The 17,560-nt window shown below is 38.2% G+C and overlaps 1 protein-coding gene across 1 annotated transcript; it reads right to left on the bottom strand.

The window, feature by feature from the left end:
• Positions 1-968: 968 nt before the first annotated feature.
• cldn3.L (claudin 3 L homeolog) lies at positions 969-3,861 on the bottom strand. Its single transcript, NM_001093931.1, is given in 1 exon segment — positions 969-3,861. A coding segment is annotated over 1 exon segment (642 nt). The 5' UTR covers positions 3,487-3,861; the 3' UTR covers positions 969-2,844.
• Positions 3,862-17,560: the final 13,699 nt, after the last annotated feature.

The following is a 17,560-nucleotide window of genomic DNA, read 5'->3' as shown; positions in this document are numbered from 1 at the left end:
ATAACCAAACACATCACAGTGACACCCTTCTAGATAGAGTCAGATTGGAGCTTGTGCTTAGACCGTGAGATAAGACAGACACAGATATCTTGAAACGGGATTGGTGATTGAATGGGGTGAATCTGCCTGATATGAAAATGGTTAGGAAAAGGGTTCTTGGATATTTCTCCTCTTGTTTTATAAGGAGCAATTATTTTGTACTCAGTATTAATACTCTGCATTGGTGATTACCTCTAATAAATCTGTCCTGATAAATACAGGTATGGGACCTGTTATCTGGAAATCAATTATTCAGAAAGCTCCAAATTACAGGAAGGCCGTCTCCCAAAGTCTCTATTTTGTTGAAATAATTCAGATTTTTAAAAATGATTTCCTTTTCCTCTCTAATAATAAAACAGTACCTTGTGATCCAAACTGAGATATAATTAATCCTTATTGAAGCCAAAACCTTGGGTTTATTTAATGTTTAATTTTATTGTTTTTATTTAATGATTTTTTAGTAGACTTAAGATATGAAGATTCAAATTCAAATTACGGAAGAATTATATAAACTATTTCTGAAGCAAACACACAGCTTTTACCAGTGCAGGGCAACACTATATTATATTGCCATTCCTATAAAACACTTACATTTTTTTGTGTTATTTTTCCTTTAAGCCCCTTAATCTGGACCAATATATCCAAAAGTTTTTTTTGTAATTCTGTGCAGTAAGTGTCCACCTTTAAAGGAATAAAATGTGCAGCCATTTATAATAATCCTGAATAATCTTAGGCTCCATAAAAAATAGCAGAAAGTATTGACTTTCACCATTGTTTCAAACTATTTTCTGAGTGCCAGTGACAAGTGGCAAAAATCAGAATGTCCTTCTACTTATACTTACGTCTCACTTCTCTTGTTTTTAGGCCCAGGGATGGTCTAAACTCTAGAACACTATAACTAGTACAGTAAGGCACAGTAAACATGCAACTGATTTATAGGAAGTGTTTAATATAGTTTCAGTCAAAAGGTATTTTAATATATACAGTTGACAATAATGATATGTGTCTACATTACTTAGTGTACAAACCCAAGTATAATTCTTTATTAACACAATACATTTCTTCATACACCATCACTAGCATGAATACGATGAACTCCTAGATACTGGGTCATACAACTAGAACATTTAATATTTACCTGTTCACTAACTGATAAAAAAATGGTTCATATATAACAGTGGTATTAATAAAAGGAATACAAATCGTACAAATTATTGTTTAGCGTTAGAAATGCTGTTCAGCGTCTCATCCAAACTGTAAAATGTTTCTGTGATTGTTGATTAGTTGATGAAAATATAAACAGAAAATAAAAACAGAGCTACTAAAAATTGTGGACCTATACATTTATACATGTGTGTGTATAGTATATATAAACATATATCCATCTATATATATATTTATATGCATATTTCTGTACAGTTAATGTGCCTCCACTGTTAAAATACAAAAAAATTGTATCTCTGGGGTAGGGAGCCTACAACATTCCATCTGTTCCATGTTCCATAGCCAGTTAACGGCCATGGGACTCATAGTTCTTGGCAAATACTAGATTAGAATGGCCTCCTGACCTTCCCACTCAAATAATAATGTTGCTGTGACTGTTAACTTAATTAGAGCATTGATTACTTGATCCTCATTAGAAATACATAATTGACTGAGTTACTGAAATTATATCAAAGAACATGGTAATTAAAAATGGACATTAAAAATCAGGGTAGTTAGGGAAGAGCTAAAATTCCAGTGCCATATCTAACATGGAAAGTACTGTGAGAGAGAAGTGATATATCTGGGCTGTTATACATTAACAAGAACACTGTTAATATGCCACTCTCAAGCTCAAAGTAACTCCTAAAAAAACAGGTAGTTTGACCCTACTCTGCAGGATTATGTACATAAAGCTTAACAAGGGATGGGTTGTGTTTCAAATCCAAGATAATGAGAAGGTAACATTGCCTCACCATACAATCAGCAGCTAAAATAGAGAGGAAATGGGTCAAATTCCAGCCTGACATGTAACCTACAGTGAGAAAGGGAATAGGAGGAGGAGGAGTAAGAGCAGAGTACAAAGAAAGAACAAACAGACAAGAAACAGAAGGCACACTGTTATTTTAGGATACATTATCTCTATTGTGGAAAAAGAGAATAAAATATAGACCATCAAACACTCCTAGAAACAAAATTGATTCAAATGGGAAATTAAGTATGAATTCAGTAGAGTATGAGGTATACCAAATATATAACATTGCATTCATCAATAGGGTTGCCACCTGGCCGGTATTTTACGGGTCTGGCCGGTAAAAATGATGCTTGATGCCAATGTTATAAAAAACGTCGAGAATATAGGAAGACCGGTATTTTTTTCCAGAAAGGGTGACAACCCTATTAATCAACAATATTGTGTGGTTAGGGAAGTGTCCAGTATCCATTGGGACAGAGCAGTTTAGCATATTTGCTTTGTATTTAGACAGAAGAGTTAGTTGCTTTTATGGAAATGGTTAATGAAGTACAGCCACCTCATCTCTGCCACCAAATGCCCCTCCCTGTTCAGGAATATTCTACAAATGCCACGGCAATGGAAAACATCAATATATCTGTGCACATTCAGACACTTAACACAACAAATGCAAACTGTGCAGTCAAAAGGGGCAATAAATCTAAATATAATATATAGCACATATATAACAAATATCGACAAATGCCGTTCCTAGATGAATAATTGTAAATGTCTATAGAGGGGGTAACGTCTTCCTTTTGCTCCCTTTTGGTTGTCACAAGGCAGTCCTGCAGTCCTTCATAATCTCCATTTCAGACGTAGTCTTTTTTGTCATAACCAGGATTTGTTGACCTGGCAGCTGTATAAGCCACTCTTGAAGGAGGGTACTTGTCTTTTGGGGGGCAAGAACAGCAGAGCATTGCTCCTCCAAGCATAAGAAGAGCAGAGGCTGCCCATCCAAGGTACATTGAGGAGCCAAGCTCTCTCTTTTGTGCATCCACTACCAAAGGATTGTAGAAATCACGGATTATAGTGTTTGCAGACCAGGACACAGGGATAAGTGTCATCAGTCCAGCAAGGATAAAAATAACTCCAGACACAATCATAATTTTGGCTTTAGCTGACTCATCCTGAACACAATTTGTGCACTTAGCACCAATGATTGAAATGAGAACTCCCAGCACAGCAATTACAATTGAGATCACAATCAGGGCGCGAGCTGCCTGAAGATCTTGAGGAAGAGCTAATAGCGAGTCATACACTTTGCATTGCATTTGCCCCGTGCTCTGCACCACACAGTTCATCCACAGTCCTTCCCAAATAGTTTGGGCAACGACAATGTTGTTTCCAATGAAGGCAGTTACTCTCCACATAGGTAAAGCGCAGCATACCACACTTCCTATCCATCCGACGATAGATAGCGCCACACCTAGAATCTCTAGTCCCATAGACATGTTGACAAGTAAGAGATGTCAAGACGATGGGGAGGTTGACCAGGATATAATCCTCAGAGAAACAGCTGCTTTCCTTTAGAAACGCCTGTCTTTAGTTGGTCTTTAGCAATCTGTTGAGCCTGTCTGGAAGGTACCCTTTGTAGCGAAGTCTCTGCTGAAATATATTGATTTGACCCTTGTCTCCAGCTGCAGAGTTGCTGGTGGTTCTATTTCCTTTGTATGTTTGAGACTTTTTCTCCTTGCTTGTTTCTTCTGTACTAGTGCAATGACTTGTTCAGCCCTGTATCTGGCTGACTGCTCTGCTTGGATGAGAGCCCAGGCTGCCCAGTAGAGAGTGTCTTTCAGGTAAATAGACGGGCGGGTTCCTCTTGTCTGATGAAAGACTGTGCGAGGGCTGGCAGGTGTGTAACGGATCCTGATACCTGTGCTTTATATCTGCATCATGTGCAGCCTATGTCGACGTATTAGTGGGGAGGAGGAAATCCTTAAAGGAACACTCCCGTGTTTTTCTCACATCAAACAAAGGTAGAAAAAATATGTGGGATTGAACAGAGAATTTCTTTGGTAATCCCCACAATTAAAAAAAAAAGAACACAAAAATAAATACAAAATCAATTAAAAAAAAATGTTTTGCAGACATTTGCATCTAACACAAATGCCGGCTATATAACTTCACATTTAGATGTATTTTAAAATCAATGAATAATTATATTTCTAGAATTCTTTTTTTTTTTCTGTTGGAGCTTAGGACTTTGTACAGGCATGGGACCAATTATTCAGGATGCTTGGGACCTGAGGCTTTCCAGATAAGGGATTTTTCCATAATTTGGATCTCCATGCATTGTCTTCTTAATATGAATTTAAACATTAAATAAACCCAAAATTATTGTTGTGCCTCTAATAAGGATTCATTATATCTAAGTTTCAAAAAGCTTCAATGTACTGTTTCTTTATTATAGAGAAACAATCATATTAAAAAATCTGAATGATTTAATTAAAATGAAGTCTATGGGAGATGGTCTTCCCATTATCTGGAGCTTTCTGGGAAACAGGTTTTTGGATAACGGATCCCATATGTGTATTTACAGGTGTGACATCTGCTTCAGAATGGCTCATGTATTCCCAGAGATTATCAGTGGATGGTTTTTAAAGGATTAACGATCCCAGTGTAGTTTAAGCCCTTAAAACATGCCTTATCTGCAAAGAGGATTCTGGGACTTGTAGTTCTGCTACAGTGGTCCCTTTTATACACATTCTCAGTGTCACTATTTATTTTATATTCAATTTATAAAGTCACTCACTTGGTTTCTTTCTATCCAGCATAAAGCCTTAAGCCGTGTATCATCTGTGTGTATTTTTGAATCCCATGAGAGTTTAATGTATATGAAACTACCAGTCTCATCCAGTATTTCCTCTAATGGGAGGCTATTCCTTGCACAATGAACACAAAAGAAATCTCTCTGGTTACCTTTAGAGTATAAGAGACTGCTGAAAGGGCCCTGGTGAGCTCCTGTTACAGACTCAGCTCCGGTAACATCACACCACTGCACACTGACATTTGTTGCTCAAGCACTGTTTGCATGAGGAGGGACTACAGGAATAAAACATTAACTATTGAAAAAGAAAGGAGAGAATCAATTCACCTGTTAGTAACACTTGGGGTTAGGTAGTAACATGGGCAGAGTTTTCCCCAATGCAGTTACTTATGGCAACCAAGCAGCAGCCGTGAGTCATATTTGTAAACATGCAAATTAAATTTTACATCACAGAAATGTACTGAAATTTGGCTTAAAATGAATAGCATGTATTCAGAACAAAGTCTGTTGAAAAAAAAAAGAAGAAAAAAAAAAGCAGTGCGTAAAGTCACTTGCATAAGAGCTGCACTAGTTGCATTTGCATAAGTTTATTTAAAACTTTTTCCATTTATTTATATGTATAGAAAAATTTACTATGATCAAGATTAATACAATAACAATCATGTTTGGATACAAAGGGGGTTATTTACTAAAATTCGAATTGATCTCGAATTTTCTCTAAAAGAATCAGAGCGAAAAAATGTTGCAACAATATGTAGCATCAATTCATCATACGACTGACGCTCTGAAAACTCGACTTTATCGAATTGTCGATGAGAAAACTCAACTTTTTCGGATTATCAGACAAAAACTCACAACTTTATCGGATGATCGAGAGCAGATCACAATGTCAAGAAACAACTTCAGGGCCATAGACTTCTACATAACGTCGACAGGTTTGAGATTGAGATCCTTGTGTTGAGATTTGAGATTTTTGGGTTTGGGTTTTTAGCAGCTTTAGGGTATGATAAATGTCTAAAAATCCACGAAAAGGAGAACTAATTTAGAACTAAAGCTTAACAAAAGAAGTAGGCTAGAAATGTTTTACACAATGTTTTGGGCTTCTGTACCAGCCCAAGGCAACCACAGCCCTTTAGCAGTAAAGATCGGTCTCCAAAGCTGCCCCAGTAGCTCCCCGTCTTCTTTTCTGCTGATTCACTGCACATGCTCTGTGCTGCTGTCACTTACTGAGCTCAGGGACCCACTCACAATATACAGTACATATAGAATAGAAATGTTACAATATAAGGCTGATTAGTCATTAATACAGATAATTACTACATGACCAGTGCAATTAGCATCATAATTTAATAATCAGCATTGTAGCATCAGCTTATATTACAGACAAACCTAATCTTCTGCTTGATAATTTGTGACGACCCCTAAGCTTAGCTTCTCAACAGCTGCTCAGAGCCCACTGAGCATGTGAGTGTCACAGACACTTTCTAAGATGGTGACCCCCTGTGACAAGTTTGAAGTTCTGGATCATTGCTGCTATTGACAAGCTGAAACTTGGTGCAATAAGTTCAGTATATAAAATATGGCATTTTAAGCCACATTCATTTGTAGGGTTTAGTTCTCCTTTAAAACCTTGACCAGATAAATTCAAAGTTTAATAAATGGGCCCCAAAGTGTTACAACACGTGCATACATTTCTTTATCAGATTTACCACCCTGCCAGTTTGAACCCCAGTTGGTTTTCTCCACACCATTGCTACAACTCTTTGGCTGTGCGTAATTGTTTTTTTATTTTCATTGTTTCTTATACCACTTTAATAAGGAGACATTTACTAGTATAATGCAATAACATCTGTACTGGGAGTCTGCTGCCATGTCAGTTGGATGTATTTTTAAATGCATTGAACAAGTTTAACTGACTTAATAATAATCATCATCATCATAATATTAGTGATGGGCGAATTTCGCAACTGGCGAAAAATTTGTGACGCTGACGCACATTAAAGTCAATGGGTGTCTGTTTATCATCACGGGCGTCTAAATTTCTAAATTTCGGCGGCGAAACGGGCAAATTCACCATGAATTCGCACCTGCCAAATAAATTCGCCCATCACTAATAATAATAAATACATCAAAATTAAAAGTTTTATAGAAACATAGAGCGCTGCCCCATTAACTACCCCTGGGAAAATGCTCCGAGAAAAGCTAATTATCCATCCGTGAGACAGTGAGCATCCACCCATATACTCCAGAGAAAAACTCATTAACTGCCATAGTGACAGCTAGCACTCAACCACCCTCTGTTGATATGAATACGTTTGAGAATGAATTCATCAGCCAGAGAAAGAGGACAAAGGGCTTACTTATTTAAACTACTACCGCCAAAGCTGCTTGCAGCAGTACATGCATGCCTATACTGTGTACATTGCATATGGTGCTTTGCTGAATAAGGGTCAGGCCACACTGGGCGTTATGGGGAGATTTGGTCGCCTGGCAACTAATCGCCTCGTTTTTGCAATTTGTTTTCGGAAGTCGCCCAAAGTTTCCTCGTGAGGCAACTTTGGGCGACTTCGGAAAACGAATCGCCGCGTGTGATTAGCGCCCGCGTTTTTTCATTTTAGCCAGCGCAGAGTGAGGGAAGGCATTTGGGGAGATTGGTTGCCGCAAAAACGAGGCGATTAGTCGCCAGGCAAATTTCCCCAAAACTCCCAGTGTGGACTGACCCTAAGTGCTGCCCTAGAATTATCACCTGCCCTAAGGAGGTGTTACAATCAAACCTTCCTTGTGTTGTGCCTACATAGAGAATCAAAGAAAGTTTGACTGTTTACCCTTCAATGCAGTTGCAGAAAAAATATTAGTTTGGCAGTATTCTTGTATGCACCTCCGCCGTGTATGCAAAAAATGTATCCGAAAAAATAACGTTAACAAGAAAAAGGCACTACAGCAGAATAATAATTTGTTTATTGCCACACAACATATTTCGAGCCTGTGAGGCTCTTGTCTTTTGCACAAAATTTTATAGACATTTTTTCTGAATTTGTCTTTATCCCTTACTACACCTGTCAGTCAGTCATCAAATTGGATTTTTTTGGGGAGGGGGTTTTATTTAACCTAGGAAAATTATACATCATTTTTTCAGGCTTTCTAAAACTGCCTACATGTTTGTGTAATTCCACTTCTGTAACAAGATCTAAATACAAGAAATGCTATTTGGAATAATATAGGGATTTGTATCAGAAATATGTTTCATTCTCTTAGGTCAAGTGTCTAATTGCTGCTAAAAAAATGGCTGGTAGGCTTTACTTTTCCTTTAGATAATATATTCACTCAAATTGCTGATATTGTCTCATTCATTAAGTTACTAGTAAAATAATGCAATTGTGTGTTAAAAACTTTTTACATATAAAATTGTATAAAACACACTTATTTTGTTTAATCATTGTTTTACTTATTTTGTTAATGAGGCTTTTACTCCTATAGGTTATTGAAATAAAAAAGCCAGCGCCAAAGGCACGGGAGACAGACAAACAGGCAAATAGGGTAATATAGTTTTGCGATGTTGCCACCTCTTGTGTAAGAAACAGACCACTTATTTCACCATATATGTGTTGCCCTCCTTTACTATCGACCTCCACCAAAGGGTTAAAAAACTTTCCTTAAAAACTTGTTTAGGTGGGTACTCACAAACAGGGAATATCAACTTGCACGTAAAATCATGAAGCGCTTCTCCTTGTATAAACTGTGAATCGACTTGCAGCAGCGAATAGTGTAAAAATACCTTTTTAATATTTTTTAAAACAAAGCTTAAAATGCACTCACATGGCAAAAGTTTAAAAAGAGCATATCTATGCACCGTCCACCTGGAGGCTCCCCCTATATGCACCAGTCCGCACGAAGAAAATCCCAAGATGATCAAGCTTGGGGAGATGAATAAGCGGTTGTTTGTGTTCGTTCCTCGTGTACGATGCTGGGCGCCTACCAGTGACGTCACCTGCCTTACGCGTTTCGTCTTGCGATCTTGCGTCTTGCGATGAAACGCGTAACTTGGTAACAGTAATTTGCGGACTTGGAGGGATACAAGTAGGAGCCGGCTGGGATTTGTGGACACAACCTTGGGCCTATTCTACTTTTAGGATACTTCCCTTTTACTCCTATAGGGTTAGACACAAACTTGTGCCCTGACTATAAAATGCTAATATCATAATAATTCCCCAATGGGGCACCTACAAAAGGTGTGAAATGAAGATTGGCTGAACCAAAGCAGAGCAGATTATATTACAGTTGATCTGACACATGGGGGCAGATTCATTAAGGGTCGAATTTCGAAGTTAAAAATACTTCGAAATTCGACCCTCGAATTGAAATCCTTCGACTTCGAATATCGAAGTCGAAGGATTTAGCGCTAAACGTTCGTTCGATCGATCGAAGGATTTTTCGTTCGATCGAACGATTAAATCCTTCGAATCGAACGATTCGAAGGATTTTAATCCAACGATCGAAGGAAAATCCTTCGATCAAAAAAAGGTTAGCAAACCTATGGGGACCTTCCCCATAGGCTAACATTGACTTCGGTAGGTTTTATCTGCCGAAGTAGGGGGTCGAAGTTTTTTTCAAAGGGAAAGTACTTCGACTATCGAATGGTCGAATAGTCGAACGATTTTTCGTTCGATTCGTTCGATTTCGTTCGTATTCGAACGAATTTAACCAATTCGATGGTCGAAGTACCAAAAAAATACTTCGAAATTCGAATTTTTTTCATTCGAATCCTTCACTTGAGCTTAGTGAATCGGCCCCATGGGGAAGAGTTATAATGATCTTTACTCCATTTTTAAAATGTTGGGAGGAAATGTTGTTTTTGTGCCATTTTTATGTCGTTTGAAAGACAAATTTATAAAAGTGTCTGTAAACCGTTTTTTTGTATTTTTGGCACTCACCCATAAACTGACAGAGAGGAGAAAGGGCACACAAATAAAAGTGGTCTTTTCCCCACAATTTTTATGATAATAAAGGCCAAAAATAGCCTCCCTCTCCATGCATGCATCCAAGTCAACCCTCTACCTGATACAAGACTGAACAGTGCATACTGAATGAGAAGAGATCACTCCTGGAAAGAACAACTACGGGGAACAATCTCTCAAGTGTTTTGAAAAGCCCCATAAGCAATTTTTAAAGTTTACCTATCCTTTAAGTAGAAGGTTGGCCTGACTGCAGGGGAAGGGGAGTACAGGCAGGTTATTATAGCAAAGCGGTACAGATATTTGATAAACTGTGCCCTGTATGATAATGCACCTCAGGCTCCGATATATTCTGCTTACCCATCATTCCAGCCTTGAGAACATTTGTTCCTCCCGTTATCTGTTCTAAATGGAACAATTTGCAACAAAAGTTCAAACTACCATGGGGTTAGACAACAAACATGTTATTACCTTTATCTTATCTTATTATCTTATAAGATACAGGAAACCAGTTAAATAAGGTGCCAGAATGGTAGAACATGACCTACTGTACCAGAAGATGTGCAGCTTGTGAGCAGTTGTACTCAGTAGCAGAATATTGTCCACAAACAGTTGCTTTTTAATATCCTCCTGATTGCTTTTTTATTTATATTTCTTTTAAATAAATTGTTAAGTAACATTTTCTCATGCAGAAATTAAGGACAATGAGGTATTGCTTCACCTGTAAGTTGTTTTTGAAACCTACACAAAGAATTTGGTCACAGTAGTACAGGTATGGAATCCATTATCCAGAAACCCATTATCCAGTAAGCTCTAAATTATGGAAAGGTTCTCCTTTACAGTTCATTTTAATCAAATAACCCCAAATTTTTAAAATTGATTTCCTTTTTCTTTGTAATAATAAAACAGTACCTTGTATTTGATCCCAACTATATAATGAATATAATGAATTACATGATTTTCTAGTAGACAACGTATGGAGATCATACAACAATTCCCATAGGGAGGAAGCACACCAAACATATGATTTTGCCTTTTAGGACATTTATTCAGCAGTGTTGGTTTGGTGTGCTTCCTCCCTATGGGAATTGTTGTATGAAAACCAGGCTTGGAAGTAGCTGGAGGAGTTGAATGCACCCTAAAGGAAAAAGGAAAAGTAAGTGGTGTGCCGAAGAATATGTATGAACGTATGGAGATCCACATTTTGGAAAGATCTGCTATCTGGAAAACCCCAGGTCCAGAACATTCTGGATAACAGACCCTATAGCTGTATCAGAATTATTTCTCAAGCCAAGAGTTTGTCATGACAATTCCGCATCACCAGGACTTTGTAAAATAAATCATGGGAGATATTATAGGGTATTGAAATGTGCAGTATTAACTTAACTTTTAATTCTATTAAAGAATTTTATACATTATATTATAATGTATTCAAAAGCCCAAATGCTGATGTTATCATGAAAAGTGTATTTGAAAAGCACCAACCTATAGCTCACCCTGCCCTAATTTGTTTCACCAGACTCTGGCTTCTTATATAAGAGGCCGATGGTGCAGTAAATTGCAGTCTAAGCTGGGCGTCTGTTTAGAGTAGTGGAAATCTTTCTATTGTTAAGCATATTTTCTAATAATTAAATGCTATTAGGCTACAGTATCCATGGAACTGTAACAGAGAGCTCCCCTATAAACACACCAAAAATCAGTTAGTTGACAAACCACTCCCCATTCTGAAGCCAGAAACACAGAAAGTGCTTACGCATCATTACATGCTTGAAAAATAAAGTGTGCACTGGCCCATCCATAGCAAGTGCAATCACCCATTACTGACTGCATGATGCAAAGTAGAACTAAAAATGTAATTTGATAAACTAACAAAAACCATGGAAAGCAGCATACCAGCTGAAGCTGTCAATGACATGATGGCAAGGAGAATACATTGATATTGATTGTACTGAAATCACTATGAAGACTATGCTTATAAAGACGTATGCAGGCAGGACTGGATAGGAAGCGGTTGTAGAAAAGTATGGCAGTATTAAAACCTAAGACCAATTATGCCTTTATGGGTAGCAAGTCAGAACCTCTCATTCAAAATCTTCACCAAGTATTTCCTTATAATCATTTCTGATCGTTTCATTTTACATGACTGTCACTTGTATGTTAAAATGCAGAGATTTATCATGCTAGAAGATTTATAGGTATCTTTATCACATGATAGGTTCATCTAGGAATTCCAGTAGGTCACCAACAGACATGGACTTGTCCTAAGATGGTAGAAAGTTGGGCAGTATTAATATGCCGTGTAAAGTGTGGATTATATCATTGTGGTAGGCATTGAATCCCTACTATATTTTTGACTTCACATAACAAATTACTAGTCAAGGCAGAGCCTCATGCAGAATTGCTGCCAAATGGGTATACTGTATTTATTTATAGTTGTAGCTTCTGTGATTTGGCTATCTTATACCTATTCTTTTAGTAAAGGCACAAATTAAAGGAGACATATTGTGTAAAAAAACAAGAACGTGCTAGTGAATTATATGCTTTTAAATATAGAAGGAATGTGCTTAAAGAATATGGGGTAAATTTACTAAGCTTCAAAATAAATATGCACGCACTCCTGCGTCCATGGCAATAGAGGTTAAAAATTCGTAACTTTATTCCATTTTGTTAAAAGGTATGCGTCCTAACGCGTTTCGTATCACGAATACGAAATGCGTTAGGACGCATACCTTTTAACAAAATGGAATAAAGTTACGAATTTTTAACATCTATTGCCATGGTCCCAGGAGTGCGTGCATATTTATTTTGAAGATTTATATTGCCTATGCTACGGGTTCGGGGCACGGCACCCAGGCCACCCGGCAGATTTGGTGAGTGACAAGCTCTGCTGATTTCTACTTTATTGAAACAATATTCAAGTGACGGGCCTGGGGTTTGGACACCCAGGTCATTCCTTTCCACTCGTTGAGGATCACCTCGTGGCTTGCTTTAATTTATGAAGTGTTTAGGTGTTTTACCCTGCATAAGCAAGTTTAGATTTTGATGTTGTCCTATTAATATTTAAATAGTCCAAAAGAGATTGGAGCCAGCTGCCTTTCTTGTTTGTATAAATTTACTAAGCGGCAAAAATTCGCCATCGCCGGCTTCGCAGCCATTGCAACACTTGCCAGGTAAAAATTGTTTAGAAAAAGCGAATTTACTAAAATGCGAAGTTGCATCCAGGGCTCTGAAAGCTGGTGAATTTTATGCTAGCGTTACTTCCGCAATCAAAGCGAAGATGCGCTAGCATTCAATTATGCCTACTGCAACTTCGTTAGAGTAACGTCCATTCGACTGGCGATAGTGTGAATGAGTGCTAGCGTCTGTCTCTTTTGCTAGTGAAGTTACGCCTGCACCCGTTAGTAAATCGGCAAAGTGCTTGATATCGGCAACACCCTTTATTAAATCTGCCCCTATGTGTTTTGGGCAGATGTATTGAGCAATTCCCCCAAAATCCTACTAGTCCCACCCAACTGTTCCACTTCCTGCTGCTGAATTCTCTGGCTGTGCAGGGGAGCTGGGGGCACTGAAAAATAGGAACCAATCATCTTGTAGGTGTACCTGAGAGGGAACTAAAGGGAGCTCCAATAAAGGGGTAATTTTTAAAGATATTATTAACTTTTAACCCTAAGTAAAACCGACAACATATATTATTCATTATTGCCTTCAAGATCTGAGGGTTTTTTAGTTATGCTATATCATACCTCCCAACATTTTGGAAATAGAAAGAGGGACAAAAAGATTTGCCACACTGAGCACAGCGATTTGTTGACCACACCACCTAATTACCATGTCCATTTTACAAAATTTGGCAGGTTAGGAAAGTTCGAACACATTTCTGTGTTTTTTATGTGTTATTGCAGTTTTGCTAATGAAGGTGAATTGCCCTTTAAACTGTGAGTCTAAGTTCTCCCAAGAGACCTTCTTATCTTGTTACAAAAGTATCGAAGTATCTGGGCTCTCTGCCAAAAGCAAGTTAAGTTAGAAACTTTGTATCTTTTTCTGGATGTTCAGTTCAGGAGATCAAAGAGAAAGTCGGGACATTTCAGTAATAAGCCCAGGACTGCGGGTTGAGTTGTCAAAATCGGGACTGTCCCTGCGAAAAATGGGACAGTTGGGATGTATGCTATATGTCTCCTTTAAACTATGTGTGCGCTTTTCTTTTACCTCATTTATGCTTTTAATGGTTCCTGAAACAAGAAGCACCTGGATTAATTTCGGTCACTAAATTAAGTAAATTCAGTGTCACCGACAAACACCCTACTTTGTCCACATTAATATATGATTTTTGATTGTAAATTTATTTAAGCGGCAAGCCAGGGACAAGATGGAGAGAATTTTTTATTTAAATAAAGCTAACTTTTAGTTTGTTATAGAATTCAAAGCCACTTTTCAATAAATTTTTTTCTGTTTTTATAGTTTTTGAATTATTTATCTTCTTCTTCTGACTCTTTCCAGCTTTCAAATGGGGGTCCATCTAAAAACAAATGCTCCGTAAGGCTACAAATGTATTGTTATTGCTTCTTTTTATTACTTATTATTTCTATTCAGGTCCTCTCCTGATCATATATCAGTCTCTTATTCAAATCAATGCATGTTGCTAGGGTAATTTAGGCCCTAGCAACCAGATTGCTGAAATTGCAAACTGGAGAGCTGCTGAATTAAAACCCAGATAATTCAAGGTGAACAACCCCTTTAACAAAATAATATGGGGATTCTGGTAGCTGTATAGCTGGGATTTTCCCCTGGTCTTCTCAAAATTATGTAGAATATTATATCCCTCATATCCTGTTTATTGCATTGAAAATATCTCCTAATTAGCTAGAATTTATTTTATGGGCAGGAGGGCACCTAATTCAGATGTGCAAATTAGTGACTGATTTAACTGCAGAAATTAGAAACATACATTTTTGTGATATTGGTATGGCCCGTAAAAAAAACGAATCAGTCATCAGTGACATTGATAAGTTTTATGGACTAAGGATAGTGAAATCTCTAGAAGGTGTTGATGCAGGAATAACAGGCAGTCATTGATATACTGTACCTTAAAGAAAACCAAGATATCCATGGAAAAATATACCATGTGGCACTTGGAGTAAAACAGCACTTTGAACTGCACAGCAAATCCTTTAAACTGCTAATTGAACAGTAATTACTATTATCAAATAATAGCCAGAGATACAGAGTATGCTGTTTAGATTAGCAAAGAGCTTTCTGTACTATACCGGTTTGTGTAGATTCAGTATGTTTTGGTCTAGCAGAATGAAGTGCATGTTTTCTTATTCAACACTGACCTCTAATGAGTTCTTAGGCAATACATAAACAACCATCACCCCCTCGTCAGTAACGTAACTACTACTGGTGGGGCACGGGTGCAGGATATGCAGGCTGGCCCCCCCTGCTTGCCTCCAGACACGATCTTTGCTCCGGATTTGGTTAAGATCTGGGGCTCTGGCGGGCCCCAAGAGGGTGTGGGCCCAGGTGCAATCGCACCCCCCCACAGCCCCAGTAGTTCCACCACTGACTCTTATACCGTAGTCCTATAGCAAAAAAAAAAAAGACATCTCGGTTTAAATCAGTCCCTGCCCCAGTAGAGGATACAGTCTTACGTCCCTATCACATTCACACACAGTAGGGTCATTTTATCTGGAGCCAATAATCTGCCTGTGTGTTTGTGGAGAGTGCGAGGAAACATACACAGACACAGGGAGAACATACAGGCTTCTTGCAGATATAAAGTTATTTATTTATTGCAACTATAAAGTTAATTATTTTGTCAGTTGGAGAACTACTGATTTGCCATTTTAATAAAAAAATCAATATAAATATTTCCCACTCCCAAGCAGTTTATGGATCTCATTTTATGCTGAGGAACAAGTTACAATGCCTTACTGTCTTTAGGCATAACAACAGGTGATATAATAGCTCTCACTAGTACTTATAAAGTGTGCATACCAACATTTCAGCCCCCCTGGGAAGATTGTGGCTTAATTCTTCTTCAATTTTTAGGGGCAATGGGAAAACAGCAAGATCATTCTCCAGGTAGAAGAATAGTGGAGTTGTCCCATTTTATTTTGGTGTTGGCATTTTATTTTTAAGTTAAAAGAACAACATTTCATGTTTTGTGTACATGCTGCATAGCCTAATGAAGGTATATAATACCTTTTCAAATTAAACATGAAATCCAATTTCTATTTTTTATTAAAGTATTCATAGCTGTTGTAAGCTCATCAGCTGTCAATCAAATATTGTCTGCCCCTCCTCTATGCCTTAGCATAGAGGCGAGGCAGGCAATTACTTTCACTTTCCATTCAGCACTTCCTAGATGTCACTGCTCTCCCTACATTCCCTCGTTCTCTTCACTGTTTAATTGTGTAACATGAGCATCGGGATGGACATCAGGTCCCCCATTCTGGTGCACAAACAAGATTCTGAGATGATGGAAGGCTTGCCCTAATAACAGTGTCCACAAAATGGCTCCCGCCTGCTTGCTGTAATTATGAATTCCCAGACTAAAGGAAAAAAGATTCAAATTATTTATATAGTGTAATTAAAGTTAATTTTGCTTGACTAATGTGATAAAATAGGATTTTGAATAATTGTTTTGGGTGACAGGTGACGAGTCAGGGCAACATGCCTTTTCTCTTTCTCACATTTACAACATGATTTAGTAAGTAAGGGAAGTAGGAAAGGGGCACTTAGTGCTGCCCTAACTCAGTAGTGTAAGTAGCAGACAGGGGGGCCCAGGGGAGAGGGAGGCCTGGACTGTTAAAGGCTACCTGTGCAAAATTCAGGGCTGGACTGGGCTGGCACGACATTGGGAAAAAAACTGATGGACCCCGACAACCCAGACCTGCTCCCGCCAAATGCCTTGTGTGCCCTGACGCTGGGTGAGAGGTGAGCGGAGGTTGGGGGGGGGGGGTTGTGGTGCTTGGTGAATCTTTTGGGTCAGCTGTTGTGGGCCTGGACCCCCTGGTCCGATGCTAGCAAAATTGTTTTCCAATAGTGTGTGGTGATAGAACCAAATACAAAAGGGTCCAAAAAGGATCCTCTAGGGAATTCTTAACAAGGGGTTGATTCTCCTATAAGAGGCTTGATAAAGGGCCCAGTGGGGTCCAAAACATTGCCCTTACTTTGTATGTACATGGGCTCAAATAAACAACAATTCACTTATTTCACTACAATCAGTGTTATTTCCTATAATGCACAAAATGTTTCAATGTCTTAAATATATTGGGTTGAGTGCAGAGGACCTCTTGTATTTGTCTTTATGAATTTTGTGGTCACAGCCTCATTGCACCCCTGCTTAATTTTAAAAATTAGTGGTGAACCTTTTTTGTTATCATTGATGGAACCAGCAATCTGTCTGGAGGAACGGATACTATTTTTGGCATAAAATGCCCCCAGCATGCGCTATGCTACCTGCACCAGAACCTCACTTCATGTTGGGTCACATGCATAATGAGCCCCTCTCCTTTAGCAGGACAGTTCATAGAACTTAAAGCAAAAAAGACAAGTTTTTTTTTAAGCAAGTCCCTTTATACCTTCCTTCAGAAAAGAAGTTTGCCAAGGAAGTCTACCAAACATATTGAAATATGCTTTCATTGAGTTTTTTTTCACAAATTGTGCTTCGTGGAATAGATCATTCTGCCTGTGTATTTTTTATCTTCTGTACTTTGAGCTCTGCTTTCTCTGGTGGCTGAAATTTTGTGACTAAAAAGAAAATTTGCCTAGAAAAGCAATTGACACTTTGCCCTTTGATAAAAA

This window comes from Xenopus laevis, chromosome 2L (genome assembly GCF_017654675.1).
Source record: "Xenopus laevis strain J_2021 chromosome 2L, Xenopus_laevis_v10.1, whole genome shotgun sequence".
In the NCBI taxonomy this organism is placed as follows: domain Eukaryota; kingdom Metazoa; phylum Chordata; class Amphibia; order Anura; family Pipidae; genus Xenopus; species Xenopus laevis.
The sequence above is the reverse complement of the archived record's forward strand: the minus strand, read 5'-3'. Positions and strand labels throughout refer to the sequence as shown.